The following is an 18,637-nucleotide window of genomic DNA, read 5'->3' on the forward strand; positions in this document are numbered from 1 at the left end:
GTTGAGGTGGTTCGGGCACCTAGTCATGGTGCCTCCTGGGCGCCTCCCTGTGGAAGTGTTCTGGGCACGACCAACTGGGAGGAGACCCCGGGGAAGACCCAGGAAACGTTGGGAGAGTTATATATCTCGGCTGGCCTGGGAATGCCTTGGAATCCCCCAGGAGGAGCTGGTGGATGTAGCCAAGGAAAGGGATGTCTGGGCTACCCTCCTCAGCCTGCTGCCACCACATCCCGGTCCCGGATAAGCGGTAGAAAATGATATGATATGATATGATGATATGACTTTTGTGGTGATGCTAAGTGCAAACATGCTAACAACGCTAAGTCAAATTTCAACATTTCAACCCGCAACGGCTATGATCAAACTGTCCTCCATTGTGCTGGGAACTAAATTACATGTTTGGTGGGAACAAAGGTTTACATGATTGTGTTCTCCAGAATTCTCTAGTGGGTAGCACTTCTAAATTCCGACTGGTTGCCGCTGAACTGAATCATAGCTCATTACCATAAAGTTAACCGAACTTCAACTTTATTCTGACGATTAAACTGCCGCTCTCAGTGTGAACAGTAACTCTGGACAGAAGACAAAACTCTGTAAATGTGACTGCACAGCAATAAAACGCATTGTGTCACAGAACCACAGCTAGTAAAGTGACTGCAGAGCTAAACCAACATCTTGCTAGCCCAGTATCAACCAAAACAGTTCATCGAGAGCTCAGTGCAGCTGGATACCATGGAAGGGCTGCCATTGCAAAACCTTTTCTTTCCTCCATCAATGTTCGAAAATGCCTAAAAATGTGCAAAGACCATCAGAAGTGGACAATGCACCAGTGGGAGAATGTCATCTTCTCTGACGATTCATCCTTCACGCTTTTTCCTTGTTCAGGACAAATTTATGTATGGAGGAAGCCAAAAGAAGGCTATGATTTTGATTGCCTGACCCCCACCATTAAGCATGGAGGTGGTTCTGTGGTGGTTTGGGCCGCAATATTGTGGAATTCTCTTGGTCCTGTGTTAGCAGTGCATGGTAGGGTTACCTCTAAAGAGTATTTGTCAGTTTTGGGTGACCAAATTCACCTAATGGCCCAAACACTCTTTCCAAATGGTGGTGCCATCTTTCAAGACAATAATGCACCAATTCACACTGCTAAAATCGTTAAAGACTGGCATGAAGAGCACAACGGTGAAGTTGAACACTTGGATTGGCCCCCACAATCACCAGATCTTAACATAACTGAAAATCTCTGGTATATTCTGGAGCAGCAAGTAAGGAGCCACTTCCTTCCACCATCATCTCTGAAAGAGCTGGAACACGTTTTGCTTCAGGAATGGATTAAAATTCCCTTAGCCATTGTCCAAAAGTTGTATGAATCTATTCCTCAACGTATTGAAGCAGTTACTGCTGCTAACTCGATATTAAATAATGAAATTGTTATTTAACAAGGTGTTTCCATTATTTTGTCCAACCCCTGTATGTACATATACATATACATATATATCATGTCAAAAAGACCAAAGCCCTCCGGTGCCCAGAGAAGGAAAAGAAGGAGAGAAGAGGAGGATGAATGGGAAAAAGACAGGGGTAATGTGATGAATGAATAGTTTATTGCGTAGTAGTTACCGTTGGAGCAGAGTGTTAGCTTACTTTGGACATAGTAATGATCGTTACATTAATAAATAGCTAGAGTTATCCCCATTTACTCCCACCTTAAATTCATTAGGGAAAGTTGGAAAGACTTTTCAGGTGTTTGGGGAATAACCCTCACATAATTTTGAGAAATGCACTTTTTCTTTTAAGTGTGCTGCATGAACCATCCACTGTTTGCCTCAAGAAACCAGACATACATTTTTCCTGACATCTTTGTCTTGTTAGCCAATGTTAGCCCTGCTTGTAGTGAATTAAATATTTTTCCTTTTCCATCCCCCTTTGTAATTAATAGTTGTAAGCCTTTGCACTTTCATTGTTGATTAGTCTTACATGTATAGCCAACAGCATGCATCATGTGAGAGAAGTGCTCATTGAATACACGTTTTGTGCATGAATGCTAGGTGTAATCACTCTTGCTGTTTGTGTTTAGAATGTTATAGGCTATAATGTGGCTTAGCAGTTTCTGTGTGAGTGTATGAACACAATGATTGGTGGTGGAATTGGCTGTGATGCAAGGGGCACCAGCTAAAATCTTGCCTAGGGCACCAGATTGGTCAGGGCCGGTGTCGTATGAAATATGGAACGGCATGAAATCTGGAACGTGAGCATCTGCTTAGCCATTTGCACAGGAAATGTGTCAAATTCTGTCTACAGTTAATAATGTAAACTATCACATTTGGAGGCACCAATCTGTGAAACGGCTGTTAAAGATACAACATATTTACAAAAAGTAAAGTGTGAAAGAATGAAATCCCACTTTTGTGGTGTATCTAATCCCTTTACAATACGTTTGGCTAACCGAGCCGCTAATAAAGATAATCAATGCTTTGCCGCTATACCTTGGCTCAATAAACTAATTGTAGACGATACGATATGGGATGTACATTACATGTCTATACAAACAGAAATATTGTCGTGAATTTGTAGTTTGGAAGTGTGTCTAGCAATTAAGTATCGTGTTGCTTCTATATTTTAATTCATTGATTTTCACATTTTGATTTTGCAATGCACTGTTGTATTGTCGACAGAATTTGATGTATTTCCTGTGAAAATGGCTAACTGGATGCACGAAATGGTTAACCGGATGTACCCGTTCCAGATTTCATGCCGTTCCATGTTTCATAAGACACCGGCTCTGGTGGCAGAAATATGCTACTGTGCAGAACACTGTTTCAAATAAAATGACAATCAGGTTTATTAAATCAATCAGCATTTTCTAATTTGTTGTTCAGTTCACATACATTTTTACCACTCTATTTTTCAATTCACATGCATTTTCATCATCTCTATTTTTATCAGTTAATTTTTGTTACCTCCACCCTTGAGGCTACTTTCCTTAAATGATAAATGGCAGTTTTGTGTTATGAATGATGAATGAAAATGATAAAACATGGCTCTGTTTTCATCATATCACGACAGTTTTAATCAAATCGTCTTTAAATTAATCAAATCACTTGATGATGTATCACTCTATTTTTCGTTTCACATCCATTTTTACCACTATTTTTTTAATTCACGTGCATTTTCATCGCCTCTCTTTTTAATCAATTAAATTTTGTTGCTTTCACCCCTCATATTATCGACAGTTAAGAAATAATAAGCGGAAACTCAACAGTGCCCTCTGCAGATGCACACCCACCCATGCGCTTTTTTTGTTTGTTTGTTTGTTTTTGGCTTTTTTTTTTGTTGTTGTTTTTTTTATTATTTTTGTTGAAGTTGATTACACTTCAGTATTTCAGTTAAGCATCATGACCTAGATCTACGTCAAATTACATTTATTATGAAAAGCGATCATCCCAGCGTAATTATTTAGCTAAATTAAAATACGTGATTTATGATTTTGAATTCGTAATATTTGATCGCTTTTGTTTCTTTGTACAGCAAATTAATAATTGTGATAAGTTAAACCTTATTGACGCCATGTCGATACCACTTCCGGAACTTAATATACGCTTCTTTGTTCAACGCGACCGACGTTTCGTGACGGACTTCCTCACGATGACAAACAAAAACAAAGTCTGCCATCTTTCAGTTTCATTTAAAATGCTAAATCTGTTGCGCTGGGATAGTCGTTGAAGATGGCAGGGTTAGAGGTCTTATTTAATTGCGTGTCTAGTTCCATAACTTGTCCTCAGGATGTTGTGGTCTGTTTTGTACATTGGGAAATCGTGAAAAGCGGCTATAAGTGTCTGGGGACTGGAGACGAGGTGAGATAAATTACAACACAAATTCGAAATAATTTATTAAGCAGTACTACCTGACACCAGTCTTTGTTCGCTGGTTTGTAAATAATTTTACTCTTAGCTAACAGCCTCTCGGACACAGGACTAGAATCAGATTTATTCGAAATAGTTGAACGTGATCCTTGTTTGGCCTCTTACTGTTTGCCATGTGTTTACAACTGCTTTGTAACTCACTCGAACATGAGCTTGTATCAGAAACGAAAACGAAACATAGCAGTTACATGGATATGAATTCAGTCATCCAATAATTTTCATTTGCTGTTATGATTTGACGTTACGCACAACATACATGAGACGAATCAGCTTTGAAATTACACAGTACATATTGAGCAGCGTCCCACAACACGCACAGTCCAGACTGACTGAAACGTATGCTGCTTTCTCTATACAGCCTAAAGATGGAGAGAAAAAGACAGAGTTGCTTCCCCCCTCCTGGAATGCCAGCAGTGAGCTGTATACCTTGAGGTATAAATCCAGTGACGACAGGAGCAGCGTCTTGTTCAAGGCCATAACAGTGGACTCCAGTATGATCTTCAACCTGATGGTACACACTGCTTTAAAGAGGGACATATTTGGAGAACCATGACACAAAGCTGATTGTACTATGGCCAGCATGACTGACCTTTTTTTGTTTCTTTGTTTGTTCGTTGTTTGCATTTCCCCCCACAGGATTCAGCCACTGAGAAAGTATCAGACTTAACCATTAATGTCAGCGACTATGTGAATGTGGAAAATCTGCAGATGTTTGACAGGTGTGTGGAATGAATACATTTATGCCAACTAACCTAAGATGTCCACTTAATAGTCATGTTCACTTCATTAAGAAATGTCGCTGGCAGCTGCCATAGACCACTTACTGATTTTTTTTTTTTCCTCGGGATCTGGTGGCTCTGCATGTTCACCAGAAGGCAGTCCTTACAAAAACAAAATTTTTCTGCATTCTCTGACAGTGGAGACCTAAGTAACACTGTTAAATGTGGAGTTTTGCCAAAGATCAAGATTTCAAACATATGTTTCTAAAAAAGTTAGAATGTGCTCAAGTTCCATTGTCACATCCTTTGTTTCAGTCATTTTAAAGTGGCGTTGTTAATGATTTAGTGCAAAACAGTTTTAATTACGCTACAAATACTTAGCTCTGTGCATTATACTGAGGATTCTAAATTTTAATTTCAAATAATATTTCATACAATGACCGGCATTTTCTTTGGCCATATTTGTGGGAACAACACTGTGCCAATTTCTTTTGTATGCATAACATGATTTTTTTTTTTTTATTATTTAGAATTATTCAAAAATTGTCACTCTCCAGAGTAATTGTTTGATACATTTAATTAATTACTCTGACCTATTCCCTTAGTAAAAACTCATGCACACAAAGTTTAACCCCACACATTTTAGACTTTCATTAGTCTGTCACTTACAAATTGCCTTTGACAGTCATTCCCTTCAAGTCATTGTGTCCCCAAAGTTTTTAGTCTAGCTCAATGCTCATACACCAAGTTGTCACACCAGGGTTTTTAGTTCAGTGCTGCAGATTCTGACTTCTGTGTTCATCAGGGAGCTACAGCATGGTACCCTTTTCCCCTGTCCCTCCCCATTGGCCACAGCCACCTTCAGAAAAAGCAAGGCTGCTCAGTGGCCCTAATGTTAAATATAGAGACCCTTCACTAACTCAGTGAGCTGCCAGTCATGTGCGAAAAAAAAAAAAAAGAACAGATGCTGAGGACATGGAGGCCTGTGGAAGTGTAAACACAAAACACTGGCCTGTTTTCATATTGTAACTCTCCATGTTTCTGATTTTTCATGCTTTGTGTTATTGCAACTCGCTCTCTGTTTTACCAGTGTGTTCAAGAATACTGAGGACTTGGCTCAGAAAGTCAAAACTAGCCTGTTGCCCTCAGCAAAGGGAGAGAGCACTGCAAATAGCACCAGAGACAGAGATAGAGGAAGAGACAACAACACCAGGAGAGACACACAGCCCGACTCTGACCCCTTACGCATTCCCACAAGGGCTCCCCCTAGTGGCCACAAGCCAAACTGGTAAGTTCATACAACCAGCAACCAGTCACTTGTCATGTACCACGCTGTATTCACTATAATGCTAAATAATACATCAGTGGCGAACTGTCAGGGCCTTCAAGGTATTCAGAGAAGGCCCTGGAATCCTCAGATGAAAAAATAAAAAACGCATCTGGTTAATTCTATAAATAAAATAAAATTTGAATTAAATGAATAAATAAAAATCGTCTCTTTGTTGCTCATCTGTAATATTACAGTGTTATGCCGATAGGCGCAGTTCGCCATTATGTAATACATAATATTTTTATTTGGTCTATATGATATAACCCATGTGACCTCAGTCTCTGTTTATAGACTCTGTAATGATATTAGTCCCCATCTCATGATTAACCCTCTCCCCAGCTGATGGGCAGTCATAATTATAAACAGTAAACAATTAAATAGTAAAAGAAATGTGCTACCAGCTGCTATTCTGTTTAGATCCCAATTTCTCAATTGCATTTCCTAAAAGAACCCTCACAAAAAAAGTAATGTAAGCGAGAGGTGGGTGTTCAGACAAAACTTTCTCTCATTCCTTCATTCCACGTCTCTCACTTTTCTCATACTGCACCTCCCAGACAGGGCACTGAGACATAAGGGGTAAAACCGCTGTTTCTTATTGCGTTTTTTTTTTTTCTCTCTCTCTTTTTTGGTGTTTATGTGTTATTTTATCGGACTGCTCCCTCATTAATTCTGAGTTGTCCTTGTAAAGGAATGTGTTTGTGTATTCAGGGCCGTGAGAGAATCTTGGTGTCAGCGCAGCTCTTGTCCTATGTCTTAGTCAGTATTGATGGCGAGAAGAGGGGAGGTACTGACGGTGCTGGCACTGGGTCTGGGCTTTTGAGATTAAAGGACCGTGTGAGCCAGGCTGCACATTGCCCATGCATGGTGAGAGAGTGATAGAGTATAGGAGCAGAGAGAGGAGGAGAGGATGAAAGATAAGGATACTAAGGAGAGTGTAGGAAGGTTGAGAAGAGGATGGCTGAAAAGAGAGATGTAGGAATGGACGAAAGGATAGAGAGATGAAGTTAGGAGGAAGACATGAGAGTGGAAGAAGAGTAAATTTCAATTTGATGTGATTGCAAAAAATAAGAATGATGGAGAAGGTGAGTGGCTGACAGATGGAGAGGAGCGGAGCAAGGGAGTGTTGCAGAGAGGGAGAGGGAGAGGGAGAGGGAGAGGGTTGGAGGAGAAGGACAGTGTCGTTCTTAAGGACGTGGCACTAGGCCAGAGATGGATCATGTCTCCCGCCCTCCGCTTCCTCTGTCCGCTCTGACCCTATCTGATTTTTTTATTATGTCAGCGTTTTATTGATATTCCTGTTGCCGTGGCATCCGTGGTAACACAAGATAATTAATGCAGTTTTCCAGCCCAAGAGAACTGAAGAGAAAAAGGAATATTTTGGGAGCTATATGTTGAATTGAGCCCAGGGCAAGAACTAAATGACTACTGTGAAGACTAGCGTACTCAAGGTTTTAAGTATCAATAGAGCATGAGCTTAAGTCAGTGTGAAGAATACTTAATGAAGTGTATTAAAATTAAAAATTAAAACACGCGTCATTTGCGCTGACAGTAACATGGTGTGTGTGTGTGTGTGTGTGTGTGTGTGTTGAAATCTTGACAAGAGGAGCTGTAAAGTGATGGGAAACATTCAGTCATATGACAGACAGTGGATACACAAGCCAAACCTGACACAATCATGGACTGTGATGTTTTAGCAAAACACACTTCGTTTCTTAATGTTCACATAATAGCAACACGACATTGTGAACCAGCACCAGTCTGAATTAACCCAGCGTGGTTTTAACTGCTGTTCTCAGATCAGTTGTGATGGTTTGCTCTGGTGTTTACTGGAATGGTTTAGGTTATGGAAAAGTTGAGGAAAGATGAGCCTTGTTAGAAAAGAATGGGCCTACTTGTAAAAGAAGGTAAATGCTGGCCTGAGAGTTTGTGCGAACAGTTCTGAGGGTTTGTGTGTCTGTGTTTCTCCAGGCCAGACCCACTGGCTCCGTTCGCAGCAGGTGGAGCGGACCTGGACCCCTTTGGGTAAGTGTTCTCTCATGTGCCCTCCCTCTCAATTCACTGACCATCTTCAGTCCTCTAGGCTCCCAAAGCGTGACAGACAGCATTCCTGCCATTTCACTAGCATTTACCCTGCCTGTCTGCTCATGGTCACTGTCATTCAAATTAAGCATTTTACATGTTCAATTAAACTGCTACACTACAGGTGTTGAATTTCAGCCCTGGGAAGTGAGACTGGCCACAGGGCAGTTGATTCAACCTTTCACTAAACCACCTGATTTCGCTGAAACACTTGATTTCACTAATGAGTTACCCTCCTTGGCTATGGACTAGAGGTAATTAGTGACCCTTTCTTAAACCTGGTGTATTAGGTAGTTTAAACAAATGCGTACAGAGTAGGGATGTACCCGAATCTGATTACGTTATTCGGGAAAGCACAAACAATGCGATGGAAATAGATATTTCTTCCCCCCAAAGTTACTCGTTATTATTCAGGGAGGGGGGGGCATGACTGACACATCTGTGCATCAGTCATTATGTTTCTTCAAATCAATTCATATCATTGTGGATGGCCACTAGATAAAAATGCCCATTCTATTTGCATCATAGGGGTTTGATTCCACTAACTAGTCATTTCATTTACTACACAGTATTGAAAAGTGATCGCTGTATTCTGGACTTGCCCTGATCAAGTCAGGTCTGGCAGCAAGCAAGACAAAAATCTGGTGTAGCAGCTGGTTTACCCTCACAACGTGTAGTTTTTGTATTTGTATTTTTTGTATTTGTATTTTGTAATTGTATGTGTTAATTTCCTCCATTTAAAAAAAACCTGTTCGAGTCATTTCATTTATTATGCATTATTGAAAAGTGATAGCTATATTCTGTAGTTAGCTGTATTCTGCTGTATTCTGTAGTCCCCGCCAAGTCAGTGCAAGTTACTGTTGTAAAATAGTTATTCACATTTCCCTAGTGAACTGCAGTAGCATTAACACATCAAGAATTGCGTAGCATCATTGGAATTTAAGATTATTCCCTTCAACTGAAGGATACTTTTCTATATATCTTTACTGTCAATAGTTTCTGTTTCCAATGCAAGACAGAATCTTTCATTTTATAAAACATTTTTTCAGTTTCTGATTGTTCCGTGTCCCCCAGTTAAAGGGGTTGTGGGATCCAGACAGTTCATAAAACTTAGTTTAGTTGAAAAGAAAAAGAAAAAGAAAAAAAAGAGAGATGAAAAATACAGTATGAGGATGTGGAAATATATTTCGTAATTAATTATATGCAAATATGAAATTATATGCAAATATGAATTTTTGTGAAGGCACAAAAATTGCATTGCCATTGAATATGAGGTTAGAAATTACAACATTTGCCCGATTTAACGTGACCTCCAGTATAAGCCATGTCCACGTCCGGTCTACTATCCAAATACAGATACAGAGACAGATCATTTTGTTGGTTGAACAGATACAGATAATGACGTCTCTGTAAACTTGTACTACAGAGACACCCTAGAGACTGCACTTTTGTAAGCCTGTGCTAAGGCTGAGTCCGGTCCTCGGACTTCCCCGAACATCTCACAGGTTTGCCCACATTAATAATGCAGTCTCCTGATTGGTGCAGTCTGGAGTGCCAGCTTTGCTAGAGGAAAGAAGCGTACACAGTAGTTGCATGAGCCTGAGGACTACACGAGGAGACACTAACATCAGAAACGGTCTGTGCTGCACTCTTTTGACTGCTCAGTCTCTCTCCCTCTCTCTCCCTCTCTCTCTCTCTCTCTCTCTCTCCCTCTCTCTCCCTCGCTCTCTCTCTCTCTCTCTCTCTCTCTCCCCCTCCACCCTGCAGTGGCAGAGGTGCAGGCGGTATGATTGTAGATCCTCTGAGAGCAGGCTTCCCCCGCTCTGGATTTGACCCGTCAGGTGGCATACCTGGGGTTCTCCCGCCGGGTGCCGTGCCCCCTGGGGCTCGCTTTGACCCATTTGGACCAGTCGGACGCCACAGACCAGGGTAAGGAAGAATTTATCATCAGCTATGGCAAAGCAGATCAGTGTCTGTACACATGTTCAAATATAATTCATGACACAAGTTCACAATTCTTTAACACAATTCATGACACTGATTTCTGTGTACATTTCAGTTGTTAGAAAATATTCTTGATATTCTTAAGCCACCAGAGGCCTTATCCATGTGGTTTTTTTTGTTTTTATTTTTTTTAAATCAGGCCGGATCCTGACCACCTGCCTCCGCCAGGATATGATGACATGTTTATGTAGAAAAGTCGGCACTTCCCCTCTGTCCCGGGAGACTTTGACTCCTCCTCCTCCCCCTCCTACCTTCATGCTCCTGTCTGTTTCCCAGCTGACTGATAACATCTGACATGGGCTTTTGTGTCTGCTTGTAGGAATAAACTCTCTGCACGTTTGTTTAGAGTTTTGTGAGGATTTTGTAACTTGAGGCAGTTTGTAATCCCATCCACTGCAGTGTGACTGGGTTACATGGTGTGGACGCTTTCCCCCCAGCCTGGTGGAGACAGGACTGATTTAGCTAATTACTGCAGGGATAGCTCAGTCAAGAGGGGAATCACATGTCGCATTAGGACAGGGAACAACATCCTGCAGGAGTTTTGATTTCTGAGAGAAACAAAAAAGTGCTGCAAGTTTTAGACATTTTATATTTGAAAATCAAAGTAGTGACTTGCTGTAGGCTTCTTTTTGTGTTTTTCATTGACCCAATCCCTAATTTTGTATGACAGATTAAAAAAAAAAATTCTTTTTCCAAGTTATGATTTAAGACATCTCTCCTACTAGGTTAACAGTTGGCCATTCACTCCTGTGGGAGCATTTTTCTCTGGCTTCACTCTCACTCATTAAAATACATGCTGAGTGTGTGAACATACTAATACCTTGAATAGGGTAAATAAACAATCTCTCTGGAGCAGAACATGTCAAAACTGTGTCTTTACTTCAAGAAATTCACATGCCATGCACTTACCACTCACTGGATAAAGTTCTATTAAATAGTATGGATAAGTCACGCATAACAAAACTAATGTGAGCAGTGGAGTTAGAGCTGTGGCTACAAAAATATGGAGAAATCTATCACTGTTCTACATCCTGAACAAAAATCTATAAGATAAATGATACAAACCATGAAATATATTATGATTTTAAGAGGAAGGGAAAATATTATATTTTTCTCTCAATGAAACAGAATCACCCCAACTCACAAATTATGCATTTTATTAAAGCAAATACTACAGTATTCAGTTATTCTTATCTGTCTTTGCACTGCTTGGTGTTTGTGATCAGGCTCAGTCCTGCAGACAGAAGTGCGCAATACTAAATAATTGTTCAGTTTAACAGTGGTCAGTTTTTCAGGTGTCAGTTTAATGAACCTGTTCTGTGCCACACACATTTCCTGTATGTACTTGATTTTAAAACAAAAGTGCACAGTGTCTCGCTTTTCAGGGGCTTAGGTGTTGTCTTCCTTTTACGTGTTTTATTCCCTATTCTCCTAAGAAATGTGTCACCCCTGCTTGTGTTTCATTCACTGTTCTAGTAGTGTCTATAAATACTACACTGACCTGTGTCTTTCCTCACTCTGTTTTTAAGACTGTCAGGTACACACTCACTGTGTGTGTGTCGGACACATGCTCACTCTGTGTGTAAGCAAAAAGAATCAGTTGGAGTCAAAACTGCATTTGACCTCCACTACTTGCCACATATTCACAAACATCGATGAGGTGATGGAGGAGATTTGGGGCGGATGTCTGGTAACATCTGATAATCGATCTGCGTTGTTTCAGATTCCTCAAGTATCTTACCACACCAGTAATCAATGGCTGAAACAGTAGCCCTTTTAGGAGTGGTCAGTTTTGTCATTGAGGTGGAGGCGGCACATCTGTTATTTATAGAGAGCAAGCGGACTGGGAATCAGCCCAAGCAAGCAGTCCCACATGAGTCACGGCTCTAAAAATGTCATCTCTCATTAACAGATCAGAGCAATGTCACTCACAGATACCTAACACCCATGTGTGTAGCGAGTGCTTAAAAAAAACAACACTTTTATTCAGAGGCAGAAATATTAGAATGGGTTTCATTCAGTTAGTAGGGGGGAATGATGTCTTTGTGTGGAGAAAGACGGAGAGAAATGGTGACTAAGAGAAAGTGCCAGTAATGGAGAGGGCTGGCCACATTGACTAGTCTAGTCAAGGCTTTGGGAACATTAAACACACTGATGTTACAATCTGCAGACTGATTTTCTTCAACTGAAAATATAAAAATAACATTGAAATCGTATGTTTTGGACATATTCTTAAAAAAAAAAAAAAGAAAAAAGAATAGGGACAGAAAAACAAAAGAAAAGAGGGAAAAGGCTTGGATCAAATGAGCATATTACATTAGATGGTTATTACTTAGCAATCAATAATTATGGATTTGCTAGTATTCTATCCACACCAGCAACAAGCCATATCACAGACGGTGTCATTTGTAATGATATTAAGCTGCTTAGCAGATATGCTCTTGAATAGATAAGAGGGCATTAGCTGCCAAGGACTGTGAACTCTGAATTTTACATATTTATTGAGCTCTGTGATTCTACAGGCTTCTTAGTTAATGCGTTAATCTGCTCTTCTGCTGAATACTCTAATGAAATGAGATTGGCTAGTCTGCAACAGATACACACACACACACACACACACTGTGCAACTTTTCCTCACTCACAAAATACCCTCATGGATGCTGAATCGGGGTTAGTAATACAATTTTCTCAAAAAGAAAAGGTAACATTCTGCAGGGGAAAAATGTTAAGAGAAAAAGGAAAAAAAAAAAAAAAAAGAAGTCCCATGGCCTGCATGTGATTATTGCATAGCATTCGACCAATCCTTGAGATTATATTTCACCTAATAAAAGACCTGTCTCAAGACAGATTTCAGACACTGGATGAGAAGAAACAAACAGGAGGCAGAGTCACTCATAACAATTACGGCAATAGAGTTTTATTTTATACATGTAAAGAATAGAAAAAACATTGGTGACACTGGTATGTCAACAGAAAGGAGATTGCAGGCCGCAGCTTCACGACATGTCACAAAAACACACATGCAATCAGATATCATCCATCGCCCCTCTCTTTGGAGAGACACAGAATTTTTATCTAAGCTTGTTGTAGATCCGTTTAGAGGCATCTCTGTCCACCTGTGCAATGGTATGTCTGGAGTCTAACATGATGTAACAGTCTAAAGTATGTGTGTGTCTGGGACCCTGTAGAGTGTTTCTTATTTACCATCATCTTCAACTAAAATCAACTATAACCCACAATTACCCCTCTCTTTGTCTGGGCATTGTGAAGACTTGCGTATAAAATGGGAATGATGGGAACATACAGTGAAGCCATACAGATAGGATATAAACTATACATTTGTGTCAGTTTCTGTTTTTTGCTAAAGGAGCTGGTCTGTGTGACACATTGTTAGCTGCCCTCATGTTCTGTCTCTTTCCTCTGTCCTGACTCTGGCTGCAAAAAGCATGTCTGTAAAAGGTTGTGACAGAACAATTCAAAATATCAGAATATGCAAGGAGATTATGAGATTGATATCAGTTTTAGAGAGAGAGAGAGAGAGAGAATAGCTGACTTAACAAATCCCCTATTTTCTTTAAAATAACAGAGATAACTGGGTACTTTATCAGTGGAGTCATCTCATGTCAGAGTCGGTGAAGCTGGTAGATAATGAATGTGAATTGTTGTATTCACTGAGAATAAATGTGTTAAAGTAGCAGCGTGGCCCTGACATCTCATAGATCACAGCGTAGCACTCAGAGGACATGAGTCTGATTCAAATACTTCACAGAAAATTTCACATATTCAATATATTCAATCCCTAAATACACCTTCTCATTACGGTTTCATACCCCGCTGAAATATTTATAGCATTAAAACATAATGGTGAGAATATTTGTGTTGACATAATTATGAAAATGATCCTTGTGATTGTTAAGGTACCCCTCATCCCCCCAGATTAACTTGTGTCATTCATGATACATCAAGCAATTCAGTATATCAATATGAAATATACAGTATAAAACAAAATATTTGTATTTTCAGTTTGGTTCATATACAAATCATGACCAAATATGACATGTGAATATGTGTCTCTGGTATCATTGCCTATATATATCCAAATATGTAATTATATATTTAATGTACTTTAACAGGTTGATCTGTATTTATACTATGTAAACAATATTCCTTAATTTCATATCTACATGATCAAAATATGAATGTGTGATGAGGACTGTTGTCCTAATACATTGTATGTTCTCCACAAACTGCACTTTAACAGCAAGTTACCACATGAGTCCTTGTTTACACACTAAAAACAAGAACACAGTCAACTGACAATCAACTGACAGATTTAAACATTCCTCTGCCTTGGAAAAACAAGCCAAACTAGGTGATGAAAGTCTCTTTAGGTCAAAACATTTTCAAAGAGGATTTCCTTAAAAAAAAAGGAGCAGATATACCCTCCTTCACACAACCCCTCTCTCTTTCTCTGTAAACATTTTTTTATCCTTACTTAAGTAACCTCTCACTCTGGCAATGATGAGTCTGCTGGTCTTTCAATCCACTGTAGGCACTCTCAAGCCTTGTCTATGAGGACTTCATTTTTTGTTCTAGTTCAGAGTAGACAAACAGAAATTTTTATAGTGGGGCCTGGGGGGCACTAAGACCAAAAGTGATTGAAACTTTGGAATAAGTGGCATAAAAATAATGGGGAGCATCGACATTACCCCAAAACTTCATTTCACATGACATGTACTTTTACTCCAGTGTTGCTTTTATCTAGGACAGGCACCTGAGTGGTCTTCCACATTTCTACATCTTTTCATTCAATGTGTTTCTACCCTGACTCATCTGGCCTCTTTGGATTAGAAGAACATTATCTTAGATTTCTTTTCATGTCTTACAGAAAATGGGTTCCTTCATCCTCAAATGCTGCCTGAGAATTTGTGGATTTTGAAAAAGAATGTGCATCCAAAATCTTGAGAGTGTCCTCTTCCATGACTGTGTTCATTTTATGGTCTGAGAACATTTACTGTCCACACCTGTCAGTCTGAAATATTATTAATGTACTGCTGTAAGAGTTTTTGCTTTTAACCACTGTCAAATGAGTGGAAACATATTTCATTGAGCAGTTTAGTTGCTGATGAATGAGTTAGATTTATCCAGATGGTATTAATTACTGATTAATTTAAACCTACAAATTGAACAACTGTGTATTGTGTTGTTGTTGTTGTTGTTGTTGTTGTTGTTATTGTTGTTGCTGTTGTTGTTTTTCTTCTTTAACAATGGAATTACTTTTTTCCCCTGTTGTAGAGCTTAGACTGTTAGACTGAATAGTTCACTCAAGACCAGACTAGTTTTTTATTCCTATGTTGTTGCTATTGTTGTTGTTGTTGTTGTTGTTTCTATGACTGACAGACACAGTTTGTATTGTTTTCAGAGCACTGTGATCTGAGGGAGTAGCTCTGCTTCAGAAAGAATGTGAATAAGAGAGAGAGAGAGGGAGAGAGAGAAAGAGAGAGAAAGACATCAAGATGTGCCAAGGCACTGCAGGTGTGCTGCTTGTCAAAATGTCACCATCCATTTGCAGCAATGTGCCAATGCAGACAATTGTTCTAGCACTACAGGCTTCTGTCAACACATACAGCACAATGCTTGTCTGAGGACACAGGGCAGAATAATATTTGTGTTGCTGAAAGAAATATTTCCTCTAAGAACTTCATTTAATAATTTATGATCTAGACATAATCTTAAATATTTGATCAAGGTCCTGTGCAACATATAATGACAATATCATTTTAAGTAACATTCGAAAGTCCCCACCACCCCGTTTTTGTTTTGTTTTTTTTGGTTGTTTTTTTTTTTTTGTTTTGTTTTGTTTGTTTTTTTTTTGCTCACTTACATGACTGCTTGTATAACGAAACATTATTAGCTTTTTGAACTTTAGTAGATATGTATTTTGTTTGTACAACCATGGAGATCCCATAAGTTATCTCCCAACTCTATGTGGAAATAATCTATGAATACTAACGTGAGGTTAATGACTACGGTATGTTATATCAGAGTGTTCCACGTTAACCCAAAGCTCCTACTTAAACCCACTGTTTATAAATAAACGAACGTCAGACTTCAACGTGTAAATATTATACAGTGACTGTATATCTTCTTAAGGCATGTTGTATCCTTGGATAATAGCAACATTTAAATATATCTATGAAGTATGCTCTGTCTATAATGTGATAAAGGTTATACAGACGAACATTTTTCAAGTTTTAAGAAGAAGCTGACAGCGATTAGTATGCAGCATGTTATTATATATGTATATTTTTTTTTAAGTTGCCCATTGTGCTTCTGTATATATATGCGTTCCAATACACTTTTTGACTGAGATACAAATACATATTTTCCTTTACAAATTCACGTTCTTGGCGGTGATCCTTGCTTACTTTGTAAATGCTCCTTTATCGTAAGCTCTTTTAGCTACTCTTCTCTTCTGCGTCTCGTTTTGGGCTTACCTGTCTTTGCATGTCATTAAGCAACCCCAAAGTGATGTTCAACGCGAAGATTTAAAATTGTGCTAAACTTGTGCTAGTGTTCTTGCCGTCTACCTGGCGCTGGGGTAACCTCATCAGCACTAGTCGCCCGCACGGCGGTACCGGAGGTTGGTTGACATTCTACCAGAGTCTCCCTTCCCTCACCTTCTGCTAGCTGTCTCATTCGCATATTAATGGATCCGTAGGTTTTCCTCAGTCTGCCTGACATGGCAAAAGTCCTGCGTCGGTAAAGCTCGCCTTTGCATATGGACACCATTAGCAAGATTGATAAAAGCATCCCACCCAGAGTTAGCAAACCTAACCCTGCTATGATGCACTTGTCGAGGTGGGAGCCGAGTTGTGCATAGTACATCTCCAGTTTCTCCATCTGGCGCGCCGTTACCAGATCTGGATTGACTTTAGCCTCCCTGGGGATGGTGTATGCGATCACCACGAGGACGATGCCACTCACGAGAAACACAAGAGCGAAAATAAACCCATAATCAACGGAGTGGTCACTGTAGTCGGGCTCAGGTTCTTCGTCAGAGCGAGGTGACAGTTCATGTCTTTGAAAATGCGGCGGATTTGACTGATAGTTTCTGTGCGATGTAGAGCCTTGAGCCGATGAGCCGGGGTGACTCCTAAACCTCGTTTCGTTCTCCTCGTCCTGAAATGACGCGTTTTCAATGCCGACCCCAGGATCTGTCCGAGGTCCTGAACGCAGAGGTTGCTGCGATGACGAGGCCTCGCGGCGAACACGCCTGCTGTCATCCCCCAGTTCGCGCAGCTCCAGGGCGTTCAGAGACTCCATCTACACACAGCCTGTGTGTTCATGTCGAATCAGAACCTGTCACCTTCCATAAACAGGCCGATACGCACCTGCGGATGACACACAAATGATCTTTCTGTCATTTTTTCACAACAGGTTTATACAGTTATTATGTTCTCATTACTAAAACTATTGCATAGTCAGTGCTTGGATTTGAATCAGAATAACAGAGAATTAATTAATTGAGAATTAAAACCGAAAATTTTCTGCTTAGTGGGATACACTTGTCTACCTTTCATAATGTCTACAGAAGAGAGCGGTAGTTGCAGTGAAAGGAGGCAATCTGATTATCAAGAGAGACATTCTCTACATAGAGGACGATGTCAGTGGCATCTAAACAATCCGACCCTTAACAGACAGTGATCGTATCGTTTAACACGTTGGCAGAACGCCTAGACTTGTGTATTGTATCTTTAGTACTGACGTGCTTAAATGCGAATCGGCCCTAGCTGTGGGAGCGCAGGTTGTGTTTATCGAAAAAGTAGATCCGTAATCGCCACCCTCCAATTCAGGAACTCCAGCATAGCTATATGGCTGCTACTGCAGCCGCCACAGCTGTCTCTGATGAATGGATTGATCGTGTTAAAAATCATCCACGTTCAGTCCCTGTCTGACAATGTCTAACAATGACAGAATGGCTATTAATAGGCAGATTGCCTCTCTCCAGTCATTTAAGTGCCAAAGCGATGCAACATGATGCCTTAAAGCTACATTAGATTACCCGTGCTGAACGATTTGAATATGAACTATGTGAGAAATCTCATGATATTTACCTGATGACCTAATGTTTTTTCCCTGTTAGTTACGTTTAACAGAAATATAAGAGATGACCTTGATACCTGTCGCAAATCTACTTTAAAGCTATATTCACGTCTTATACGTTCGCAGTGTGTGACACCGTATATCTAACAGACCTAAACTGGAAGCTATAATCCACATTAACACATACCACGGCTACGCCATATAGCCTAAATATCAGACTATATACGGCATTTTTTGTTTTTTAATTTTTATTTTTTTCTCTTTTTTCTTTTTCTTTCCTTTTTTTCCTTTTTTTGGAAAAGCACGCCTACCTACATGCAGGTGTTGATGCTCCGCTGATAGCCGTGTACGGGAAAGATGCTGGGTGTTGCGAGGGAGACCTTTGCGAGGGACCTCGCTGAGGATGAACTGGCCATGCGCGAACAAACCGCTGAGAATTTGCCAAATGAGCGTTGCAACAGCAGTAACCCTGAATG

At 40.0% G+C, this 18,637-nt stretch overlaps 2 protein-coding genes across 2 annotated transcripts; one reads left to right on the forward strand and one right to left on the reverse strand.

Annotated features, from left to right (window-relative positions):
• The first annotated feature begins 3,633 nt into the window (after positions 1 to 3,633).
• On the forward strand, positions 3,634 to 10,332 carry psmf1 (proteasome inhibitor subunit 1). Its single transcript, XM_030779841.1, has 7 exons — positions 3,634 to 3,854; positions 4,282 to 4,434; positions 4,560 to 4,642; positions 5,733 to 5,930; positions 7,941 to 7,994; positions 9,819 to 9,980; positions 10,195 to 10,332. The coding sequence occupies exons 1-7, from the start codon at positions 3,726 to 3,728 to the stop codon at positions 10,244 to 10,246; spliced, it is 831 nt and encodes a 276-aa protein (XP_030635701.1). The 5' UTR covers positions 3,634 to 3,725; the 3' UTR covers positions 10,247 to 10,332.
• Positions 10,333 to 16,625: 6,293 nt separating this feature from the next.
• tmem74b (transmembrane protein 74B) lies at positions 16,626 to 17,381 on the reverse strand. Its single transcript, XM_030779103.1, has one exon. It carries the CDS (start codon positions 17,379 to 17,381, stop codon positions 16,626 to 16,628), a length of 756 nt encoding a protein of 251 aa, XP_030634963.1.
• Between the last annotated feature and the right edge of the window lie 1,256 nt (positions 17,382 to 18,637).

The sequence above is a fragment of the Chanos chanos genome, chromosome 7 (assembly GCF_902362185.1).
Source record: "Chanos chanos chromosome 7, fChaCha1.1, whole genome shotgun sequence".
Taxonomy (NCBI): Eukaryota; Metazoa; Chordata; class Actinopteri; order Gonorynchiformes; family Chanidae; genus Chanos; species Chanos chanos.

Excerpts from the sequence above, each read along its gene's own strand:
- psmf1 (XM_030779841.1), top strand. The coding sequence starts at position 3,726 with ATGGCAGGGTTAGAGGTCTTATTTAATTGCGTGTCTAGTTCCATAACT. Across the intron at positions 3,855-4,281 it reads GTCTGGGGACTGGAGACGAG|CCTAAAGATGGAGAGAAAAA; the intron begins GTGAGATAAATT and ends TTCTCTATACAG. Across the intron at positions 9,981-10,194 it reads GTCGGACGCCACAGACCAGG|GCCGGATCCTGACCACCTGC; the intron begins GTAAGGAAGAAT and ends TTTTTAAATCAG.
- tmem74b (XM_030779103.1), bottom strand. The coding sequence starts at position 17,381 with ATGGAGTCTCTGAACGCCCTGGAGCTGCGCGAACTGGGGGATGACAGC.